The 24,468-nt window shown below is 44.7% G+C and overlaps 1 protein-coding gene across 4 annotated transcripts; it reads right to left on the bottom strand.

The window, feature by feature from the left end:
* Window positions 1-999: 999 nt before the first annotated feature.
* On the bottom strand, window positions 1,000-21,041 carry ccnt1 (cyclin T1). 4 transcript variants are annotated; one of them, XM_015344225.2, is made up of 10 exons: window positions 20,794-21,040; window positions 15,918-15,999; window positions 15,379-15,507; window positions 12,632-12,692; window positions 10,745-10,807; window positions 10,520-10,654; window positions 10,212-10,257; window positions 9,775-9,938; window positions 9,489-9,559; window positions 1,000-9,124 (listed from the first exon to the last, which is right to left on the bottom strand). In XM_015344225.2, the coding sequence occupies exons 1-10, from the start codon at window positions 20,961-20,963 to the stop codon at window positions 7,823-7,825; spliced, it is 2,223 nt and encodes a 740-aa protein (XP_015199711.1). In that variant the 5' UTR covers window positions 20,964-21,040; the 3' UTR covers window positions 1,000-7,822. The 4 variants fall into 4 exon arrangements, with proteins under 4 accessions (XP_015199711.1, XP_069053439.1, XP_006629279.1 ...); XM_069197338.1 differs by having other exon boundaries at window positions 10,520-10,807; window positions 20,794-21,041; XM_006629216.3 differs by lacking the exon at window positions 10,520-10,654 and having other exon boundaries at window positions 20,794-21,039.
* Between the last annotated feature and the right edge of the window lie 3,427 nt (window positions 21,042-24,468).

The raw sequence follows: 24,468 nt of genomic DNA, 5'->3' as shown, positions 1-24,468 counted from the left end.
GTGTCTCATGGAGAGCAAGCTGGAGTATGCGAAAAGACAAATTCCTAATGCAAGAAATTGTATGTGGCCAATAAAGTGATCTTATCTTATCCCAGCAGGACCTCCAGGTGAGGAGACATGTGACTGGCTGGTCTGCATTCCCTAGTTGTTACCAGCAGAGGGAAGCAGAAACCATGAGTTTCTTTAGAGTGGTCAAATTTTTCAGTTTTCTTACTCTATAACATAATAATAACATCACTTTAACATCACTCTGCACTCATTGCTCTTTTTCCTGCTGTGCGTCCACATTTTAACCCAGCCTCAGCCGGTCAAGACCCTGGTTACTTGTCTTAGGGACTGAGTCTGAGCAGCTGGGGCCTCCGTCCACACCAGGAAGCGCATGGGAAGAGGAAGCAGAGGGAAGAAGGGCAGTGGGAAGAGAATTGGCAAGACGGAAGGAAAATTGGAAGAGGGAGGAGCACCAGACTGAGGTCTCACCTGGAGTCCAGTGAAGGACAGGTGTCCCGTGCAGGCTGAGGTCTCACCTGGAGTCCAGTGAAGGACAGGTGTCCCGTGCAGGCTGAGGTCTCACCTGGTGTCCAGTGAAGGACAGGTGTCCCGTGCAGGCTGAGGTCTCACCTGGTGTCCAGTGAAGGACAGGTGTCCCGTGCAGACTGAGGTCTCACCTGGTGTCCAGTGAAGGACAGGTGTCCCGTGCAGACTGAGGTCTCACCTGGAGTCCAGTGAAGGACAGGTGTCCCGTGCAGACTGAGGTCTCACCTGGTGTCCAGTGAAGGACAGGTGTCCCGTGCAGACTGAGGTCTCACCTGGTGTCCAGTGAAGGACAGGTGTCCCGTGCAGACTGAGGTCTCACCTGGTGTCCAGTGAAGGACAGGTGTCCCGTGCAGGCTGAGGTCCTGCCCTGTGCACCTCTGCCCTCAGTGTTTCATGTGTGACTCAGCTCACTGCCTGTACAGTGACTGAACCCAGGTCTGCCACAGAATAAACACAACCCCAGACTGAGGACTTATTTCTGCTTTATTAAAAGCACAGGTGCCCAAGACAAAAATATTCCACAGTTTCAGTTGAAGTCACATTTCACTTAGTCATCTAGCAGTTGGTGAATCGAAACACTGTTTAAAAAGCAAGACCCTACTAGAACAGTCCAATTCCCGCTCCCTCTGTGTAGCACCAGCTCTTATTTACAGCTCCTCCATATACAGTATACATATAATAAATAAACCATCAGAAGCCTTTCTGATTAAAAACCATGAATATAGGAGCAAATCAACCACAGTTTAATTTTAGAAAGGGAAATGCACTACAAAAAGCACAAAATAACAGAAAATAAAAAAGCACTGTGAAATGTAAACCTTGATTCGATCTTATTTTACACGTAAGAATTCCCAAACACAAGAAAATTCCAAACCTGAGTTCATCTGGTACCGCTAAAAACATACAAAAATGTATGTACATTTTACACATTATTCCTCTCCATATTGTAGATACTGTATATAATGGCATGCCTAGATCTATGAAGTGTGACAGAGTGACAGTTATTGCGATCACCTGTGGAAAAGAAGTGATCCAGTACATGAGACAGAGAGAGGACAGGTGGAGGCAAAGAGAGCACACGTCTGGCTGGCCTAGCAACCACGGCTGCCCCCCGTCTTTCTGCAGGACTGGACAGAAACACTACTGATGCATGTGAAAAAAGAAGCTGAAATGCATATAATTAGGCTTGCAAATTACAATGTTTGCAACAGAGGTAATATAAAGTTATCTGAAATGTGCCTGCTTCCTTCAAGAACTAGAGTAGCAATGTCCTCTGATCGACCCCACCCCCGCGACGAAGGGCAAGTACGACCCCATCCCCATGAGGTGTGCCCAGGACGATGATGGGGACTGTTTTCTGCAAGGGATGACAGGACAAGCAGTTGCTTGGCGAGAGACAATAGTACAGGACATTCTTCTTTACCTTGTTTGAGGTATGAGATTTTTGCAGTACACTTTGTACTTTGCACTCTTTTGGCGATTGTACTGTGACACAATATCATATGCCTTTTGGTTTACACAGCTTCTCCTTCCGCATCTCTGCGGTTTGTTTCGTTTATGGATCAAATGCAAGTCTCCCTGGACCACAGTGCCAGCAACGCAATTTAACAGTAACGCTCAGAATCAGAAGAACTACAGCACAGGCAGCTCCCCCTGTCAATCTCCTCTCATCGCTCCTCACACGCGGAACAACAGAGAAACCGTTTCGCGCTGCTTGGAAACCGGAGGAGCGCAGGCCGACAGGTGCAAGATCCACACACCTCCTCGCGCGAGGGGCAGGTCCAGCGCCCAGGCTGCATCGCCGAAGACATACAAGGACGAGAGAGGAGCTTGAGCCTGAGGGGGGAGGAACACCCAGCCGTCCCGCAGAGTAGATCGGGGCCCACATGCCAGGCTACACCTACCAGCCGGGGCTCCTCTGCGGCGTCTGGCTCCAGACTGTGCTCCAGCCGCACAGTATTACAATAACCTGGCAGTGCCCGACCCTCCGACAGCAGGAGGCTGTTGTAAAAAGGGGTTCCAGCCACAAGAAAGGGGCGAACCCTGAAATCCCACCCCCACTGGAGAAGAGAAGCACTGCTGGCTTTTCCTGGATCACTCACTGAAGTCAAGGCAAACGCATCTATCTCCCTTTAAGCCCTCGGAGATTCAGCTCCTTGCTCTTCCCAACACCATTTCTACCTTAAACCTGCTTGCAGCAGCTTGGCATGGGTGGCAGTGAATTGCTTTAAATACAATATAAATCTAATTGCCCTTATAAGGTAATTTGCATTTTAGACTTAAATGGTAAATTCTGCATAACTTTTTACCCAAGAAAACAGACTGGCAGGCAGCAGGCAGCAGATCGCTCCCTTCCATTGTTCTGTATGCCCCTAACAAGCAGATCGACACACACCCATGACCTGGAATAGTAAAAAATCCTTAAAAAGGAAATGTTAAAACTGCAATACAATATTTGTCAGTCTTTACATGTAGCAATTTAAATAGATAAGTGATACAAAGATAGGCTTTGAACTTTTAAACAATCTCTTAAATTTACAAAATACTTGAAACAGTACAACTTTGGTGTTAGAAGGCTATGCTAGATTCTGATATATTTTAGGTGCTCTGCGTAGGAATTCTGTAGAAATCTTCTTAAAATGTCATTTTCTAATCACAAAAAAACCTATTTACATGACTCAGGATTATCACTTACATTATACAGGACTACAATCTGGAAAAGAAGAAAATTCACACATTGGAAAATAGAAACAACAAAGAATCGCCCAATTTGATCAGTGCGCTAGGGAGCCTGGGCAACATGATCATTTTTTAAGACCAAAATCACAATAATAGGACGTAAGAAGCAGATTACTGAATCACAGCTATCAAATAGACATTTATTTCAACCACTGACATACCACACAAACTGCCAGCCACTGTCGTCAGACCTGGACTTGATCCTGCGAGTCCTCAGGTGCGAGTTTTGAAACATCACAAGCTGGGCTGGGCATTTCTGTCATTTTCGGATCTGCGGGATGGAGCTCAGATTCGAGATGCAGCTTTTGTGGATGCAGTGAAATCACCATCCTCCTGCCTTTCCCATGTGGAAGCAATGCCTCCTCTCAGCTCTGTAGCAGTGCAAGCCTCCTGATCTGGCTCCCTGAGTGCAGACAGGTCCCACTGAGAAGGGCCAGCAGTCTATGAATCCAGCAATGCAGACCATTTCTCACGGGCGCCCTATTACAGAAGGGGCTTCAAGTGAAGAGTGACACCACAAACAACTTGAACACCACGTAGACTCTACCTATCAACAGAAGTTCTTCTAGCTTCCTGTAAAGGCCATATGTTTACACCCACACCTCAAAAATACTGTGATAACCACCTAAGTCTGTTATTATGTTGCCATATCTCACATCACATTTTCAGTATTGGTTTCTGAGGTTTAGTTTCGAACATTTTATTGCTGTAAAAAAATCCAGATTTTTGTGTCCCTTGCAAAATCTGGATCTTAGAAGCACAGAATGAAAAAGTGCTTAAAAATCTGTTTGAGACAGGCAATGTAGCCCACAGAGACAGCACAGGGCAGGTCCGGCGTGACAGTAAGATGCAGTTTCTAAAACAGGTTCATATGAGGAAGAGGTCAGGGTGGGAGTATAAGCACAGGACCTTTAAACCTATGGAGCAATGGGATTATCTGTGGTGCACAGATGTCTTGATTCACTGATAAAAAATATAAATTAAAAAATTACCACCTGGTGGTTCATTACTTATCAAAACCACCCCCTCACACACCTATTATAGCCCTGGATTTGCATGTGGAATTCTATCCATATAAATTAATCATCTGAATGTAGTATAGGAGTTTACAACCATTTAAAACAATGACTGTGTCACACTTGAAATCTAGAAACTAAAGTACAAGCCTGTTCACTTACATTGATTTTTTTGCTTTTATTTTACAAAAGATAAAAATATGAATATTTAATATCCACCTGCACAGTTAAATATATATATAACTTTATCACAACCAACATTACGAAAACATAGGTTAAAAATATCATTTGTTTGCATTTAAAATGTCACAATCCATTCAGAGAGCTACGACAATGTTCTCCAGTAAGAATATCTTTATATTAACAGCCTTGATAATGCTTTCACAGACCAGGATCTCAACTATGACTGGATTTACTATGTTTCCACAGCCTGCTAGTCAGGGATGTGGTAGCTGGCAGAGTGACATATCTGCTCACATGCCGCAGTCTTCAGAACCCTAGGGTGTGCACTTCAGAAGAGCTGCAAGGACAGAACGACTTGATGCTTCAGCTGTCCGGTGTTTTTAACTATCAGATTATTTCAAAGATGCCACCCAGTAAACTAATGCTGTAGCAAAGGCTACAGCTTTTACAATTAGGTTCAGTACATATAAACTGAAATCACTGATACATAAAGAATTATTTTCTTTTCTTGCTCAGCGCATCAGCTACATCTCATCCTGCAAAGTGTTACTCAATTCTGTGTCTGTTATTAAAAATTTCCAGTTGTGCACAATACTCTATTTAGAACCTTTAACAGTTTACAGGTATCAGCCCTGTACTGTACTGGCAGAATGAAGACCAGTGTACTCCTGACACAACCGCCTCAGAGCCCTGCATCTTCCACATGCTGCAAACTCCACAGTGGGTTTCAGAGGCCAGGGCACCAGCTGGAGGAGTGACGCCATTCCTCAATGCCAGTAGTATGGATTCCAGCCGCTTGGCAAGTGGAGGAAACCCAAATGGACTAATGCTCACTCAGCCCTGGCCATGCTGACCAAATCATGCACTAGCCCTGGTTACTACTGGGCGGACGCTATTCGAAGTCACTTCCATATGTATCCTTTGTGGGTACTACAGCAGTGCCTCACCTGGGATTAGCGCTAACCAAGGCCCTAACCATGAATCAACCACATTTGGAGAATCCTGGCTATACTTCATTTCTGAAAATGAAAAACCTCAGTCAGGATGTCATCTAAACTCATTTAAGGGAACACAAAACATACTAAATAATCCAATTTCATGCAACACTGTAATTCAGTCTCCCCTGTTTCTTTTCGCCTTTAATACTTGTGCCCCAGTTTCAGCTAACCTAGGCTGATAGATGTGATCTCCAGCCTTGCTCTCAGCTACAGACAGCAGGATCAGACAAGCCTACCATACTCCTCTCCTGTCCATGTATGAGCAGCACTCTGTTAACAGTTGTTGTAGGCCATTTAAGCCCTGGTATAACAACGATTAAGGAAAATTATGTGTAAAATTGCTTGTTTTTACATGCAGTTTGTCATTATTTGTGCTGTAACCAGCAGCTTTGTGTGAAAAGCTTTACTTTTAAAGCGCTGCACGTCTAAAAACAGAGCCACATAAGCACATAAAACGTGCTGCTGGGAACTCAACCACCATTAAAAAAGGAACAGGAGACATTGAAGAAGCGTAATATTTACCCAACTTATATGCGAGTTGAACGACTCTTTTGCCCAAGATCAATTCAAGAGCCCTGCATCTCAGAGGTACAGCACCAATAGCTTACAGGAGTCTGTTCAGCTATGAGTCTTTCTCTGTTTCTGCCAATACTGTCATCTGTCAAGTTAACCAACTTGCAAAGCAAACAATGGCTTTTATATGGAATTCTCTAAGCACTTTGAGGGTAAATGGCACAGAAAAGAGTACAATGTCACACAACAGATACTGCACAAACCTATCTGATCATCCTGTGCTTCTCCTGAAGACTTATTAGCTTTTGCAAATTCCAAAGACAGATAAAAGAAAACCATGCAGAGCCAATCAGTGAGTCACAAAGTAATGGGAAAATCTACTTAATTCAAGACCTAGAAAGACCAAGCTTATTTTATCAGATCTAAGAAATGATTGGTTCAACTTCACAAAGTTTAAGTGGATGAAAAACCACCAGATCTGGGCTCTGTAAGACTGGATCCATGCGCACTGGGCATTGCCAGAGCCTGCAAACCAATACAATTCAGCAGCAGGTCTGTACAGAGACAAAAGCTCCTGGGGTCGGAGCTCAGCACTGCCCCACAGCTGCCCAGCAAGGGCCTGAGCGGGAAGCGGAAGTCAGGAAGAGTGTCGCCTGACGAGTCAGATCGCGGGAGACAACAGAGCTGAGCGAGCACACAGACGGGGCTTGAGACTGGGTCTCCTATAACCAAGACCAGCCTGAGCTCACAGGTGAATATCAAGAAACCACCAGGTGAGTCCAGAAAATCTTACACAAAGCTGAGTCAGAGTGAAAGTCTTTCTTATTGCATTATTCATCATTTCCAAGTCATTGCAACTTATGCGCCAATTTTTATGACTCTTTCACTAGGAACAGGGCAACAGGGTGATTAGTGCATCATCTTCTACCCCGAGTTGGTCGAACCCTCCAGAAGAAAAAAAGGACATTCCTGTCTTCGGTGCCATGGCTGTGTCCTCAGACTAACCTAATTCATTCAATTCAAATCTTTCTCACCTCACAGCAGGTGTTCTAATTTCTGTCTGATGGAAAGCTCAAGCATGTTAAAGCGAACACTGCGAACTTGGCATTGGCTGGTTTCTGCCTCGCCAGTACAGGAGCTGGACTGCGTGTGCAGTTCACTGCGCTCACAGGGAGACAGCACAAACACGCAACACTGCATCCAGCCCCCTTCCTGCCTGCAGAACAGGCACGCTTAGCACAAGAGCATCAGGACAGCATTAAGAAGCACCAAGCAGCTGCTACATATTAAGTGGATGAAAAACGTTTTGTATATTTTAAAATGAATGCACCAATTAAAACCAAAGAGCAGCAGTACATTTCAAAGACAGATTCCCATTCATGTTCAAACAGAAGGTGCCCATCTTCCCCTTGCATAACAGCTTGCATCACAACAATTTCTAGTTTTTTTGTTTTACCACTGATTAAAAAAAAAACACTGTCTCATGTCATTAAGACACATCCCTAAAACAAAATGCAAGTTATTTATGTTACAGGATGGGCATAAAATTACATCGTGAACAGTACACTTTTTTTAAAACATTATTCTGTTTTTAAAATTTTTATAGACTTTTTGTCATTATTGCCACACTCAAGGGAAAAAAAAATCAAACTAGGAAAAATAATTTAAAAAGTGTAAAAATAAATTTTGGAAAAAAAAAATAAAAAGTGGTACATTGCTGTGCTGTCAAGTCATGAACACAAATATAAAAACCTCGGCCAAAGAGGCTCAACAGTTTGCAACCTGGCTGCTGGCTGTAGCAGGTGGATATTTCCGTAAAAGTGTTCCCCGCTCCGGTGTTCATTTCGGGAGAGGCGGAAGGGGGGGAGGGGGTTCTGCCGGCAGGGGGGGGGGCCGGGAGTTGCTCCCCCGGGCCCCCCCGTGGTATCTGTACTCGCCGTACTGGGAGCGGTAGTCGAACACCGGCGGCTGGGCCGGCTGCACCCCCTGAGCGCTCAGCAGCGAGTTCAACATCTCGAACGTGTCCTGGTACTCGTTGGACTGGCCGCCGCCGCCCCCCGCGCTGTGGCCGTTGGTGTCGGCAGAGCCCTTGTCTGCCTTGGGGTGGGGGAAGGGCAGGTGGTGCTGCTGGGACAGCACCGGCAGCCCGTCTGGACCCAGGCCCAGAGGGTGGGCGGAGGAGGCGGAGGACGGGGGCAGCTGATAGGAGTTCCTGGAGGCCTTGCTGGGCCTGGGCTGGTGAGAGGCGGGCGAGGGCTCCTGGGAGTGAGGCCGCTTGCGGGAGGAAGAGGAGGAGGAGGAGGAGGAGGAGGAAGAGGAGGAGCCGGTTTTGGAGGCGTCCCCGGAGGACCGGACACCTCCCGGATGCTTGTGTGAGGAGGACAAGGAGGAGGAGGAGAGGGACGAGGAATGGTGGTGGTGATGGTGGTGATGGTGGTTGGACGAGCGCTCCCTGTGCTTGTCCCTGCTCTTGCCCTCCTCCCCGGCTGAGCCGCCCCGTCTCTCCGGCACCTTGATGCGTACCTTGAAATCCTCCGGTCTCCCCGATCCTGCCCCGCTGCCTCCTCCCCCAGCCAACGGCAGACGCACCTTCAGGGAGCTCTTGTCCTGCCTCTCCTTCTCCAGAGGGATTTTGAGAATGATGGGTGAAGGGTTCGTGGTGTCGGAGCCGGGGGCGGAGGAGGCCGGGTGAGACGTCGGGGGCTTGTCCTTTTTCTGTTGTCCAATGAGAGCCTGGGCAGCTGTGGCGTACTCTCTCTTCACACTGGCCTCCATGTTCTCCAGCTTGCGTTTCTGGGCCGCCAGCACCTCAGCGTGCTTGGCACGATATTCGCTGAGGGACACCTTGGCAGGCACGTGGAGGCCCTGAGAGAAGCCTAATTCATTGTTCTGCACAGGATCTTGGCCAGTCCTTTGGGCCTCCAGCTTGCCGGGCTGCCAGTACTGCTGTGACCCAGGGGCAGACGTTGAAGGCTCTCTGTCACCCATAGAGGATGCTGCCACAGAGCTGGCAGGAGGGGCGGAGAGACTCATCAGCCCTGCCAGCGTGGTCTCGGAGGATGCCATGGAGATCATGTTCATCATGGCCTCCGTCTGGTCCCCTTCTTCCTGCACCTTGGGCTTCTTCACCGTTTGCCCTGCCTGTCAGAAGGGGAAAGTGATTACCATCACTTCTCAGGGCACAAAATACACACAAGGCTCTAGATTGCCAGTGCTTCCGAGTAGAGGTGGCCACACCCCCAGAACTCAGACTTAGAAATCTAGAGAATTTGACAGTCTTACAACAAACGCTGCTAGCTTTCTTCCTGTAGTATTATAGAGGATAGTGAGGAGAGAAAGCCGAGTTATCTTCTGAGAATAGGCTCATTAAAAAAAGTCAGATGTAGCCTGCAGGCAAAGCACATGAAATCTGAATAAAGAAATAATTTTTTCTCCTACAAGGCATTAATGGACACAAAGAATTACTAAAATAAGGGGACTAGGGTTTTTTTTCTGCTGGAATTACCTTCCAGTTACGGATGCGTTTCAACCGGCTGGGAGTCTTCTCAAGGATCTGCAGGAATTCATGTGTGAGCTCTGTGGGATTGAATCGTACCCACGAATTAGATTGGCTCAAGGGATCACAGAAAAAGCACAGTTTCCTACAGTATTTCTAAACAGTGTCATTTATTGTTTGTAATTCTTTTTCGGTTTGCTAGTTCCCAGGATTTTCCTGGAAAACAGAAAGCGTCACTCTGCTTCTACCAAGCTAGGGCATTACAGAAAAGAAATAACGACTGAAGAACACCTACCATCCAACAACTCAAGGGTAACAGTACGGTCCACGTACTCCCACCAGTGCTTGCTGTCTGTGGAGACTGGGATCTCCCAGTTTGACCATTTACAGGCCAGGTGGATGCACACACAGGCTACTATGGGAGGACTGTACTGTAGGCAGAAGGTGGTCAAGTGCAGGCTGCCCGAAGGTGGACCGAGAGGAACAGCAGTGGAATAAGGAGAGACAGACTGTCATTTTAAGGCTAAACATTGTCATGATTCTAGGCTTTTTGATAACGTGTCAAATTCCATACTCTGAAAACAATACTTCTGCTTTCTAAGCATGCATATATACTACTTTTTGAATCTGAATTTGAATCTACCTATGTAGATACTGTAAAGGATTTTTCCAGTTTAAAAGACAGGCTTAGCAGCTCTGCTTGTTTCCTGCAGCACAACTAGAAGTGCCTACCTGTTGGTAGCCATGAAATACGACGTCTGAGCCAAATCCTTGCTTGCTGAAAAAGAGCAAGCCATATAGAGTTAAACTGCAGCTCAACAGGTGGAAATGATCTCCATCTCAAGCTAGCTCCTTTAATAAAAAATGGGTTTGTGACCTTTCCTTTACACTTTAAGACCCTTCTCTGCCTATGTCGCAAACCCTTGGTTTAAAAAAGAGAACCTAAAATATGTACCTAAAAATAGAACAGGAGAAGGATTTCTATTTTTATTCTTGTTGGAAGGAATGCAAAACAGATAAGTGAATATTTAAAAAACTACCCTTCAAAGCTGGGATCTGCTTACAAACAGACACGCAACACTTTTTTTCTTCACAGGCACATCTGCTGCAGTGTTTTCTGGCTAGTTCTGGCCTCTGTACTGTCAGTCTCCTTTCCCACATGGGACCAAAAAAGGCTGGAATGAAATAATTAAATGGGGCATCCGAAAACGAAGGCATAACCAAGCCACTGGCCACTTCCATTCCAGTGATAAATATAATCTTACCTCTGACGAGCTGTGTGCACTTGACAACATGCGTGTGCGGGTGGTCAATGGTGATTTCGAAAGCTGGAAAAGGGAGAAACAAGAAGGGAATTGCGGTCAGTACTGCCACTTGTGACAGACTAGCCCACCTGCTCTCTGTATGACTGACAAGTACTGAGATGGAGTATGGCGCCTGATCAGACACGTAGGCTTTCAGAGTAAGAGGGGAGAGACGTGCAGCTCTTGCAGTGTGAAATGTAAACTCATCGTGGGATCGTGGAGACAATTTACAAAAAATAAGTCATCTCTTTAAATCTTCAGCTGGCAGGGCCTAGATAAGACAAATGAGTTAAGAAATTAGTTTTTCTTTTAATTGATAACTGTGTAACAGTAGCATCTTTCCTTCTCTTTTTTTAAGCCATTGTCACACGTCAGTTACGGGTGGTGATGGTGCTTTAGGCTGTGTTCATGAAATGAAGTGGATTTCTATAAAAATTAGTTGTTGATGAGTCATCTAAAGCAAGACTGCCTTCCACTGCTGACTCTACAACCATTAAGGACTACACCATTTGTAAAGGACCATCTAATCAGACTGCAACTATAGATCCACTGTTCATCTCTGCATTTACCATCATTACTAAACCTTCTATTGGTACTTATGTTGAATTTAATCACTTTCTGACTACATATAGCTACGTGACTAGTATTTAGAATAAATAGGATCAGAGGATTCCTACAGGACAAGGACACACCATTCTGTTGGCTCTCAGCTTAATCCGAGTCTGAGCTGTCTGTCTCGGGTACCTTGCCTGATTTCTACACCCAAACAACTGTCATTATCCACCAGCACTGAAAGAAATCCAAGCTGTTTGTTTCTTTCCATTGAGAGACCCTACAGTTCCGCTCTGTTCTCTCTGCTTAGAGACTCCCGTCTTTGCAAGTCAAACCCTAGAATGTAAGTCAGCTGTTAGAAAAGCCACAACTATGTGAAGAGTCAAATATTTATCTCCTTCTGTGACTTGAGTCCATGGCTGCGACCCACATTGTGATTAGCTTAGCCCTAAAGTCCATTTAGTGGGGTTCACATATCAGACCAACGTAACCCTCCCACCAAGCTCTTCTAACCCTCCTGTCCATTTCACTTTGCATAGTTAATATCCTGCAAAAACTGTGCATCCTGCCTCACGCTGGTTTCAGGGTTCAATATCATGTAAGGGAGTGTGTTGTGTTCACTCCATTTGACCTCTTCCAAGAAACAGTTTTAAGAAAAGGTTTTGGTTGATTTTAACTGCCTGAGCCAGTAATACAGCGATTACCTCCCCTCATGACCAGCAAAATCACTCCCTGCATTTTCACATGGAAATATTCCGAGAGATCAAACGGCATACTAACAGGGCATGTTAACAAACTGATGTGCAGTCATGCAGGGAAGCATTTGCAGTTTTCAAAATTCTACTATCTGTTGTGCAAAAGCTTTGATTTTGAAACGCACTGAACCCTACTGTTGTCACAGACAGGTTATCTCTTCTGTCACTATAAATAGTTGTACACTTTCAGAAACATCTGCTCAGGACGATAGATCCAGGTCTTCTGATCATCACAGAAGACTAAAGGAAGAAACACACAGCATCCATCACCAGCTGTGCAAGGTAACTAGTGCCAAAGGCATGGCTTAAAAAAATGAAAGGGTAGTACTTTCATGTAATTATGAAAGGAGCAGACGAAAGGAACTGTAACACGTGGACGTTTGAATGGACAATGCTTGTTCAATTGGACAAGGCTGAAACAGTGGCGTCCGTTCTTCCTCCCTCCGCTGTAGACAAGAGTGAAGGTGGTTAATATCTGCAGTCCGCCAAGCACCATCTCTAGTCTGGGTGCCCAGAGAGCCCTCTCGCCTTCTCCACTTACCCAGGGTCTGGAGAATAATGCTCTCAAGAATGACCAGGTCTTGGGCTTGTTGCAGGTATGCCTGAGGTTGAGAGGACAGGCAGGTTACTCACTAGGAGGCAATCTTTCTCTTTTCTCTCTCTGTCAGTTATTTTTAAAGCAATAGTTGCACCATGTTCTTGGAGAAAGTTTCCGATCAAAGTTTGGTCCCTTAGTGGATACACCCCTTTAGATCACGGCTCTCTTAGATGCATGCCTTACAATTTTCTGTTGTGATGCATGTTTGGGTTTTAAAGTAGATTCCATTTAATGTCAAAAGGCTTCTATAAAGGACTTACAGGTAAACAAGAGGGGAAAGGCTGGTGGGTTGGTGTTCTGACATGGCAGCAGACAGCTGCAAACTGTCACTCCTTAATGATCTGAAGAAGAAGAGGCTGTTCCTTTGTCTGCTAGTTGAGACATTTTAAATGAAACCAATGACACTGGCTTCAAATGACATGGGAGTCATCTGAAGGCATCCCAGCCAGATGGGTCTGGATATAGCAACTGCAACAGATCAGAGAAGGTACATCTTTCAGGACATACATACAGACAAGGTCACCTTCAGGAATCATAATAAGATCAGTGATTAACGTACGAACTGTGTCTGATGGAACAACATGGTTAGCCCCTCTCTAAAAGTGGATCTGAGCGGGAGACTGGAAACAAAGTAATCCTGGGTGGCATTAAAAACACAGTTTAATTCAGGTTTATGGTATATGTAACCCGACGGGATCACTGATGTGAAAACCGAAGGCTTCCTTACACAAACTGTGAGAGAAAACAAGGTGTAGAACTGAGTTGCACGGTAAATGCACAATCCTATTGGGTAAAATACTATATCGTAACAGTATCAGGTAAGCGTATACTGTACATCTAAAGCCACAGAAGTGTGTTAAAAAAAAGAACCACTAAATTTTTTTGAGGTTTGATCTTTGAAGTAGAACTGCAGAACAAGTGTCATCTCAACAGCACATCTCAAGAGCCCCAGTTCCTTCTGCTCTTCTGCCCCAAAGCTAAACACCTCACCTGGGTCACATATGATAGGGAGAGAAGCGCAGACATTTAAATGAGCTTGGATCTAACAAGACTGACCTCTGAGAAGCAAGAACATAAGAACTGTTAGAAATCAAAAGAGGGGATTTGGCCTTTTAAGCTTGATTACCAACACATTGATCTGAGGCTCACATCAGGTTCAATAACATGGCTGGATAGCTTGTTCCAGACACCCACCACTCTTTGTGTAAAAGTGCTCCTGTTCTCAGGTTTCAATGCACTTCCCTGTAGTTTTCACTCAAGTCCACTGATTTATGTTTCCCTGTTGGTTCTGAAGAAGTCCGATGCACTGACTTTGTCAATGCTTTTTCAAGATTCTTAATACCCGATTCACAAGGCTCTCAACTCTTAGGATAACATGGTGCAACGATTGATTTAAAAAATAATAATGCAAAACAAAGCCTGTACATGTTATTAAACAACCAACACCTCAGACAGCTAAACAGGGCGAGAAATTCAGCAATCTCAGGCACCTGCTGGCACAGTGTGACACTGTGTAAGGGATGTTAGACAGAAGGGCTGTTACAGTGTGACTGTGGCCCGTTGAGGCACAATAGGTGCCCTGTGTCAAAGGAAAGAGAGGATTATTGCTATAATAATGTAATCACACGGTGGTGGTGGTGGTGGGGGGGTTGGGGCAGCTAGGAATTTCGCACCCTGTTGAAAACAGACACTCAATCAGTACGAGTGTGAATCTGTTAAGATCACCTGTGAGCAGTGAAAGGTACACAAGCTTGGTACACCTTAGGAAAGTTATCCTTACCTCGTTTACACCCAGCCTAGGCACAGATCACTGTGAACTCATCAGATCAAAGTGCTAGAAACACTTTCTAGCACTTTGGAAAACGGGGAAATTTATCTCAAAATATTCACTATTCCAATAATTTTCTTGTCACCCTGATCAACTAAATTATAACAGACAACACTGTGTATTTCTTTAAATCCTGGTGTGCTGGACTAAAATAAAACATAGGTCATGAATATGAAAACCAGATGTAAAAAACGATATTTTTATTTCTCCATAAGGTTGTCATTTTGCCTATAAGCTGCCAAGCATAAAAAACATGCAGGGGGTAATGCCTTTTTGACATTTCAAGTATGGACATCGTCTTAAATTAATCCAGACGCACATCTCATGTCTAATGCTGAGGGTCCGTGTTTTACTCAGGCAGAGGGAGGGTCATTTTCAGAACAGTGCTGGGAGGCTTGGGAGTCTTAGCACTTAGTAAATCACAGCCTGTCCCGTGTGCAGTGCAGTGGAATCTCAGATGAACAGAAAGTACTGGTGAATATATATATATTTTAGAGATAAAGGGCCATATTTACATCAAGTCTAGCATTAACCACATAAAACATGATCCTTGCACTGTAAAGACAAAAGAGATGCTTTTTGGAAGAAGCCACACAACCGCTCAGAACCAAGCAGGTTGTATACGACAGGGACTGGGCTGAGGAGTGCAGCTTCAGCCCATAAAATCCACTATTATCAAAGCAAGACACTGTTCACAGGGTTGCACCTCTTCAGACTAACACAGAAGAGAAATCAAAATGAACTCCTGGAAGAACAATACAAAAGGGATCTTTTCATTCACTCTGGCGTCTGCAATCCTGCTTGGGTGTGTGAAGAGGTCGCACAAGCTGGGCAAGAGGGGAGTCCGCCCGCGGTTACTCACATCAGTCCTCGTGTCTGGCGGGGGCTCCTGGGGGTTCAGGCAGGCGTGGGTCACCTTGATCACGTGTTCCAGCTTGCGGGGCTGCTCCTCCACCTTGGCAGCCAAGAACAGCGCGGCTGGGGCGATCACCTGGCGGGAGGGGGGGCGCAATTAAACTACTGCTGGGCAGCCCTGACTGCAGTCACCCCATCACAAGAGCATCGTCAAGACTCGGGACAAAACCGCATTCTACAGGGGCTGCTTATCCCCTGTTAACAGAACAGCTGTGTTCCCTCGCTATCCTGTGTGCATCTCATCAGTACAGACCTGCTGGAGGTTACAGTTACATTGTGCGATGGGAAGCTCAATGCACCAGGCAGAGATAGTGCTGCAACTGCAACCAATTTACTACAACTACAACCCCAGCCGTTCTATTATTCAAAGTGACTCAAAAAGAAGTGGCAAATATGAAAAACCCAGTACTTGTAGAGGTTGCAGCAGAACATTCACAGCCTCACTTCAAGGAGAATCACAGTGGCACAACAGACAAGGGTACTTACATTCCTGTGGAACTTGGTGAAGGACTGGATCATATAGAAGCGGTGCATGTACACAATGGCAGTGTTGATGGTGAGCTGGGAGCTGGAAGGTTTTGGTTAAGGAAATGTCCAGAGAAACATTCACCGGACTGGTAACCTTGCATTTTCATGAACAATTCCACACTGACGAACAGACCACTGCAAACCCCTCCCCTCCATCAGGCAGTACAACAATGCTTTTCCTACTACATTGACAAATTCTTAGTAGATACTAATTGTATAATAAATAAATACTATCAATGAACAATTAGGTCAAGTAGAACAAGTTACACAACTCAGTAAATAAGATGTTTAAATACATCACAAACCATTTGAAGTTAAGTAGCAGAGCAGAACTACAGTATGGCTAATAACAACAAAATAAACTTCCATGTCTGAGATAAATATCCTTACATAAAAGTCCAGACTGCCAATCAGTATGAGCAGTCTCAAGAATATCACACTGATATTTCACAGTCATCGCCAACAACATCAGAGCAGAAGTTCCAAATTAAATGAGGCCATACAACCCATCTAACTTGTCTGGCTGCTATCCAATTTTCAGCCAAACCAGAAGGTCAGTTTTCAGTGCAATTTATTTCAGAATCAAACATACAAGGAGCTTCCAGGCAACTGTGACTACATTAAAGCATGTACATTTATATGCATGATTAAAAATGACGTAAATAGTAGAACTTTCTTCAGCACGGTATCACATAACTTAAAACTACTGATACCAGACCCACAGAACCTACAACCTACAGAACTTTCCTCTGGCAGATAACTGGCACAGACAACCAATGTTGCTTATTATATCTGACAGGCTCTTGAGCAAAATATCTTACTGAGGCAGCAATTATGTATTTCTACAGGAAGCCATTCAGCTGGGTTTGCCAGCGAAAGGAGAGACAGCTGGTTGATGGGGGAGGCACAGCAACAGTGTCCTAACCTGGAACTTGTTGCCTCTTGTGTAAAAAACAGGACCAGTAGCTGCCCTGAAACTGCACAAGTTTAGAGATTTAGCCTTTAGGCCTTTATGTTTTTGGGCTTTATTCAAATTAATAGATGAAATCACAGGGCCATCTTTAGAAAGATTCTGCAGATTAATGATAAGAAACACTTTCAGCGACACTTAACGGCTCATTCTGATGAGTATGAGCTCAGACTACTCCTTGCGAGGTCCGCTTTGTCTTCTTTCAAGCGTGACCTCGGAGATGGAGGACACAGCACCTGGAGATCCCTGCACGCACCCCTGGGAGCACTACTGCCACCTGCAGCGAGGGGCCGGGGACAACTTCACTCATCCTTACCAGCAGTAAGAATTTAGATTTTACTCATACTTGCTTTTCAGTTTTAACACTCTCAACAGTTCGGCATACCGCCAGCTGCAGATCAAGTTCCTCAGCACCCAGGGATGTCTGATCTATGTAACAATATGATCTGTCTTGCAGGTACCAGAGCGCCAGCCCCTCATGCCAGTTTCACAACAGTGCCAAGAGGTTTCGCCTCACGATTTTAAAGAGAAACAGATAACTGAAGTAAAATTAATGACAATATCTAGTTGCTAAACAGCTGGCAAAGACTTCCTTCATTAAAAACTATTCCTTTAACATTTAATTATGTTTCACGACTACAAATCTGCAAAGGACATTGCTGGGTTACACACTGCAGTTCCCAGCAACTTCTAAAGAATCTTTCCAAACCCCTGTAATGCAACTTTAAAGCACGACCACAGACCTTCAAGCAGTTTCTCAAAGACAGCCCTTCCTCTCTCCCACACCCCCAAGTGATCAGATAAAGTTTTTTTTTTTGCTTTAGAAGATTTGAAAAGAATCCTTTAGAGATTAATCATAAAAACTACAGCTTTTAAAAAAACGGGAACTGTTACAAAGAACTGAGTTCAACTGTTTAAGTGGCAGCGCACTCTGAACATAAGAGGGAGTCCCATGGGCCGGGCTTGTGTAACTGCCCTGCAGCAGACCACAGCGGAGCTCTCTTTCATACTGTGACCCCAGCAAAGCAGCTCACAACTCGAAGCGCCCAAGATGCACACAGCACTGTGACACTGTAGAGAAAGCAGCACTTTGCCATCACCAGCAGACAGGGACTTTTTATCTCATCACACAAGACTTAAACTGCCCATCACCTTCTAAACAATTTCATAATGAACCAAGTCATTAAGAATTAAATCCAAAAACTCTGCAAACTCCCCAACTCTATATGGACCTACTAGAAATTGATGTCTGGGGGCAGGGGTTCCCTGCATTATTCCCATGTTCAGATTTTCTTAAGAGGCTCCTGGGAGATGCGACCAGGATTTTAACTGGGAAACCTGACATTTTTACCAACAACATAAAACAGCAATCTAAACTACAAAAGTTGGTCAAACACTGAAGAACAGGCATCAGAAGATCACAACAGACAAGGATGGTTTAAGTCATTTAACTGCATTTTTCTGGCAAAACACTGCTGGTTTGGCTGAACCCCTTTATTATTTATAATGGTGATCAACACTTAACAGCCAAGCAAGCAGTTTACACCCTGCAGCAGATCCATCTTAATGCAAAACCAAAAAATGAAATTAAATTTTAACTCCAATTTAAGTAAAAAGTGACAGATCAGACCCTAAATCAAGAGCAGGGGTGAGAATGACCCCAGGCACTGCCTACCATACATGAACTGTAATTTGGAGTCAAATCCAGTGAATTAACTAAAGACACAGGTAGAGAACATGTGTACCTACAGCTCCACAGACATCTTCAGAGTTTCAGAAATATGAACATAGTTTAAAACTAATCTGAACTACTTATTGCAAACATGGCTGCTTGCAATAGCTCTAGCAATGATACCACTGAGAAAACCACTAACAACCAATATCCATTACACTTCACAAAAGAGCAAATGACTGTTGAACACAGTTGGTATTAACACTGTATTTTACAATTAAGGTCATTATTAATAGCTATTAATAAACACACGTTAATTACCAACAGAAATTCCACAATGCAAAACTAACAGATCCACACTGCCTTCACATATTTTACTTTGGGGTACTGTTAATATGCCACAGATGGTTGAGCTGACATTCTCCTATTGATCTAACAGTACAGTCTCAGCAGTCACTTCACATGACATGTCTTTAATACCTAGAACCCTACTAACCACCAAACACAGTACTTGCATTACAATTCACAGCCAAGCATAATTCACCTCATGGAAGCATACATTCTAGAGAGTAAAGCAGTATTCATTTTCAAAAACAAAATATAGCTACAGACAACTACGAGCGTACAGCAGGTGAAGTCACAAGATGCTTATAAACTGATTTACAATTAACAGCCATTTCTGTTAAAAAACATAGGTTTATCCCCCAACATGAATATTTTTGTCACAAAGTTATTCTGAAGATTGAGGTTTCTAAAGCACCCTGGCATGTTTATGTTTTGCACAAATCACATATGATCTAAGGCCACATTTTGTATAACAATCAAACCTTTCTTTCTCTCCATAATACTTTGTAATATTGTAATATCAAGTATGGAAAATATACGTGCATAGAACCCATCTAATATGATAGCCTGCTGTACGGATACCTCATAGTTAACACCTAGAAAATCTCCTTCCTTTACCTAGCCCTACTTTTTAGAAAGATTATAGTATGGGTACAATAATCCCTGTCCACCCATGACAGGTGAGGGCCTGAGACAGAATCTAACCTTAAAATACATGTAGCATAATTACAATCAAATACCTCTTGCAGCCACTGAGTGCAATTAATTTACTTTACCAAACCCTCAGGACGACTATATTGACAAATACTCCTAACATCAAGCACACAGTAGCTATAATAAAATACTGTTAAAAAGTGATTTAATCACCTTTTGTACCATTCACAGTATTTTTTTAACTGCAGGAAAATAAGGGAACTGGAATTAATTTTCCCATTCTGTGAGGACCTTCAATACCAATCTGTCTTGTAATCCACATTCAAGCCAAGTATCACAGTTAAGTGTATTTAATGCAATATGATGACTACAGAATTCGTCTAAAAGAACGACTCAAGAATACTTGATAAAAATGTTTATTATGTGGAGACGCCGAACTCGAATGCGCCACTGGACTTTATTAATTTCTCAATTATTTACAGTTTTTTTTTTACAGTTATAAACAGGATTCTAACAGTGTAACCATTTTAACCAGGGCTTATATTGACAAACATGAGGCACCAAGACGTGAAATGTATTTCCCTAAACAACCGCTACTTCATGGCTCCAGTAAATATCGCAAACGTCTTTGTATGTGCTATCACAAGGGGACTGTACAGTACATTTCGACTTCCTTAAACATTATAAGCATGAAAACCTCGAAAACGTGTTGTTTTATATGCTGTGAGAACAATGCTGTTCGCTTGGAGACACGCTGACCAGTTAGCGGCAGCGGTGAATTTCTCGCTCCAACAATGAAATAACAGATAAACGTCATTTCTACTAATCGATTCTTAAAACTCCAACCAGATATGATATTTGCAGGGATTAACCCGTCCTCCGGTTGTAAGAGGCCGCCTAAGTCGCCGGAAACACCGGCGCCGGCTTTTGTTATCCAAAACTCCTAGGCCGATGCCGAGGCCTACACTGCTCGGGCCTTAGCAACCAGCGAGAACCCGGCAGGACACCGACTCCACAGTACATGTCGACACGACACCTCTTTCTCTTTTACAAACCTCGCTCTGGACCAGCGTTAATACATTGACACTGCCAAGCCATTCGGAAAACCCAAGCTGAGCCGCCGTATCCATGCCGCCTCACCGGCTTCGCCGTGCTGCGACTCAAGCGCTCCGAGCGCCCCAGTGAAAAGATACACATTAAGCCGCTGCCCCATGTCCTGAAGGAGGTTTGCGGCCTGCTGACGGTACGACAGTTCTTTGTCTGGGTCAAGCCCCATACGGCGAGACGGACTATTTTCGATCTGCTCCCGGGTGAAATACCATTTGCTATTCGGTGAGGAACAAGAAGGAAACGAAGCCGCCATTACTGAGAGGGACAATATAAAAAAAAATACGGCGTCACCGGAAGCTTGCTTGTACGAACGCCACGCTCAGTGCCTTTGATGGAGGCCTCCATTGAACGTCACTTCCGCATCCGGCAATACCTAATGATGTCACCGTCTGGTGTTGTTTTGACCGGCTTTTTGGCTTCGGCTTTTCTTTTCTGGTGTGGTACTGTACCGTAGAAAATCAGAACGGCCACAGTAAGAATAGGCCATGCGGCCTCTTTAGTTGTATTTGCCTATAGCCCCATAGCCAGTACTGGTTGTACTGTAAACACCCCCTCAAATCTGAAATTCTTAGAGTCGTTCAAGTAGGCAGCTGCGTCAGCATGTGCAGGCTGTTAAAGAACAAGTAAAGGTTTATTCCATGCTGAAAAGAAGAGAAACACAACGTTTCGGCTTTGGAGACTTCAATTTTTTCCTCTTTTCAGTAAAGAATAAACCTTTACTTGTTCCTTTACAATTTAGAGTCACCAATTGGTCCTTTGGGAGGTGGGCAAAAAAATGGAAATTATTAAGAGGCTGTGAATTCTGGTTCATGTTCCAGATTGGCTTTGATTGTTTAATTACCTCATAAAAATAATATTACTCCTAACCATGCTCCAAAGTGTGTGGTAACTGTGTGGAAAGAAAGTTTTGAGTTAATAAGTGTAAAAGTCTTATATATATGTCTACCTACTGCTGGAAAATATTTAGATTATTTGGATAATTGACTCCTCAAATAAGCTATTGACATAAAGAGACAAGGAAAACCTATCTAACCACAAGAGCTGGGGTCAGTCTCTAAATAAATCTACATACCTTTCAATAAATTAATTTCTGGCTTTCATGATTAACACTAATTTGGCTTGTTACAAAACTTTATTCCTATCATCTACACAAGAAAAACTTCCACAGTCTACTTTTTGAAACAGCATCAGGCATTATACATCAAAAAATGTATAGCAGGCAGGTTCAGATTGAATAATAATAACAATTGCTTACACTTACATAGAACTTTTCTGGACACTCCACTCAAAGCGCTTTACAGGTAATGGGGACTCCCCTCCACCGCCACCAGTGTGCAGCCCCATCTGGATGATGCAACAGCAGCCATAGTGCACCAGTACCTCACTACACACCAGCTATTAGGAGGCCATGATTGATAAGGGCCAATGGGAAATTTGACCAGGACACTGGAGTAACACTCTTTTAGAGAAACACCCTCTGATTTTTAATGACCACAGAGAGTCAGGACCTCAGTTTTTATGCCTCATCTGAAGGACGGCACCTTTTTACAGTATAGTGTCCCCGTCACTATACTGGGGTATTAGGACCCACATAGACTGCAGGGTGAGCGCCCCCTACAGGTCCTACTGGTCCCACTAACACCTCTTCCAGCAGCAACCTTAGTTTTTCCCAGGAGGTCTCCCATCCAGGTACTGGCCAGGCTCACACCTGCTGGGCTTCAGTGAAGTGTGGTTGAGGAAGACTGTCTGTAGCCACAGCAGGTGGGGGCTTTGTGTGACCCACACGGTTGGGCACAGGTGTAGGACAGTCTCTGAGGCCTCACACCCCTGCAGTTCTGGATCGTGTGCGTACCACGCAGAAAACGGAGTCCCTGAACGCGTGAGGATGCTGGGCATGAGCTCCAGGGTGGTGTGCGATACAAACTATGGTGCTATGGTGCAGCCCCGTTAATGACAACAGTTTTCTTTATTTGTAGGAAATCGGTTATTTGTAGGTTAACCATCTGAGCTACTCACCCAAGACGGCATTGCGAATGGGAAACAATGATACGTAATTTAATTTCCAACCAGCAGGTGGCAGCAAAATGCCATCTTTTATTTTATTTTTCCTAACGCGTCCGGAAAAAGCCGAGAAACGATGGCAATGGTGACGCGAATTCACTTGCCGGCGAGGTACATATAAAGTTGTTTTTAATATTAGCTCCAAAATGCGTTTCTGGTGCACCGATCCATGCGGAATGTGTTTTGTAAATGGCTCTAACTTGGTCCAGCCCCCATTCCCTAACTGAGCCTCTGTCACTCACACCCAGCTCCCTTCTCCATACTGCTGCTATGATATACTGCATAAACGTGACCTGCTGTAATTTTAACACAGCCAACATTAAATGAGCTACACATTTTGAGATCTGTTAAAATTTCCTTTGGCACCAGACAGTTTTCAAGCCTGCACAGACACTGGATTAGTGTGGATACAGGGTAACAGATTATTCTGGTGCACCTGGTGTATTGGTGCATTGGTGCATACTGGTTCTGGTGCATTCTGGTGTTTTCATTGTAGTTCATGTCTGTCCACCAGCAGCTGTATCACCCTGCAGCTCACCACTGGCAGCCCACTAAAGCTCAGCAGGGTGTGAGCCGGGTCAGTACCTGGATGGGAGACCTCCTGGGAGGATGTTTCATTGACCTCCTGGGAAAAACTAAGGTTGCTGCTGCAAGAGGTATTAGTGGGGCCAGCAGGGGGCGCTCACCCTGCGGTCTGTGTGGGTCCTAATGCCCCCAGTATAGTGATGGGTCATTATACTGTTGCAACGCTCCATGGAAAGCAAAGGGCATGACAAGGGACAGGAAGGCGTCATGGCCATCCACTGCAACCAAGGAAGTCTCCAGTCATGACGGCCGCTCGCACCACTGGACCCAGGCTTCTGAGGCCGAGAGAGTGGGACTGCCCCAGTGCAACGGCTTTCCCACCTCAAAAAGCTCTCCTGCACAGGTTTCTTTGTGCAGCTCATCTTCCAAATAGGTGAGCTGCACAAAGTACAACCGTCATCATCGAACACGATAGACAACCATCATGTCTATCCTGGTCTTTTCTGCAGCACCCAGCCCCGGTGCAGCAACACATGAGCGGACCCTCCCAGAGGACTGCTCCTGCAGGGATGACTCATGGCAGCGAGTGTCATGTCTGCTGGTGTCGTGGAAGGAGACTGGGAAATAATGCAGGTTTCCAGTCAGACTCTCCACTGATGAACTGTTGTTGCCTGATGTGATCAGAGGTCAGGATTCAGCTGTACCTCAGACTGAAACAGAGGTTTACAATCAAGTTGAAGTAAAGCACTGCAGCTTTTCCTGGTGGGTACATTATTAGGAGCTGGCCAAGGTGCTAGACAAGTCAGAAGCTGGAACTCACAGACAAACGGCTGATCATTGGAGCTCACACATCATACTCACCAGATCAGCAGAGCTCACACAACAGCACACCTGATAGATCAGCAGAGATCACACAACAGCACACCTGATAGATCAGCAGAGATCACACAACAGCACACCTGGCAGATCAGCAGAGCTCACACAACAGCACACCTGGCAGATCAGTAGGGCTCACACAACAGCACACCTGATAGATCAGCAGAGCTCACACAACAGCACACCTGATAGATCAGCAGAGCTCACACAACAGCACACCTGGCAGATCATTGGATCTTGCACAACAGCACCAACAGCAGATCACTGGAGCTCACACAGCTGCACACCTGGCAGGT

Source organism: Lepisosteus oculatus, chromosome 1 (assembly GCF_040954835.1).
Source record: "Lepisosteus oculatus isolate fLepOcu1 chromosome 1, fLepOcu1.hap2, whole genome shotgun sequence".
In the NCBI taxonomy this organism is placed as follows: domain Eukaryota; kingdom Metazoa; phylum Chordata; class Actinopteri; order Semionotiformes; family Lepisosteidae; genus Lepisosteus; species Lepisosteus oculatus.
This window is presented reverse-complemented; position numbering and strand designations above follow the sequence as displayed.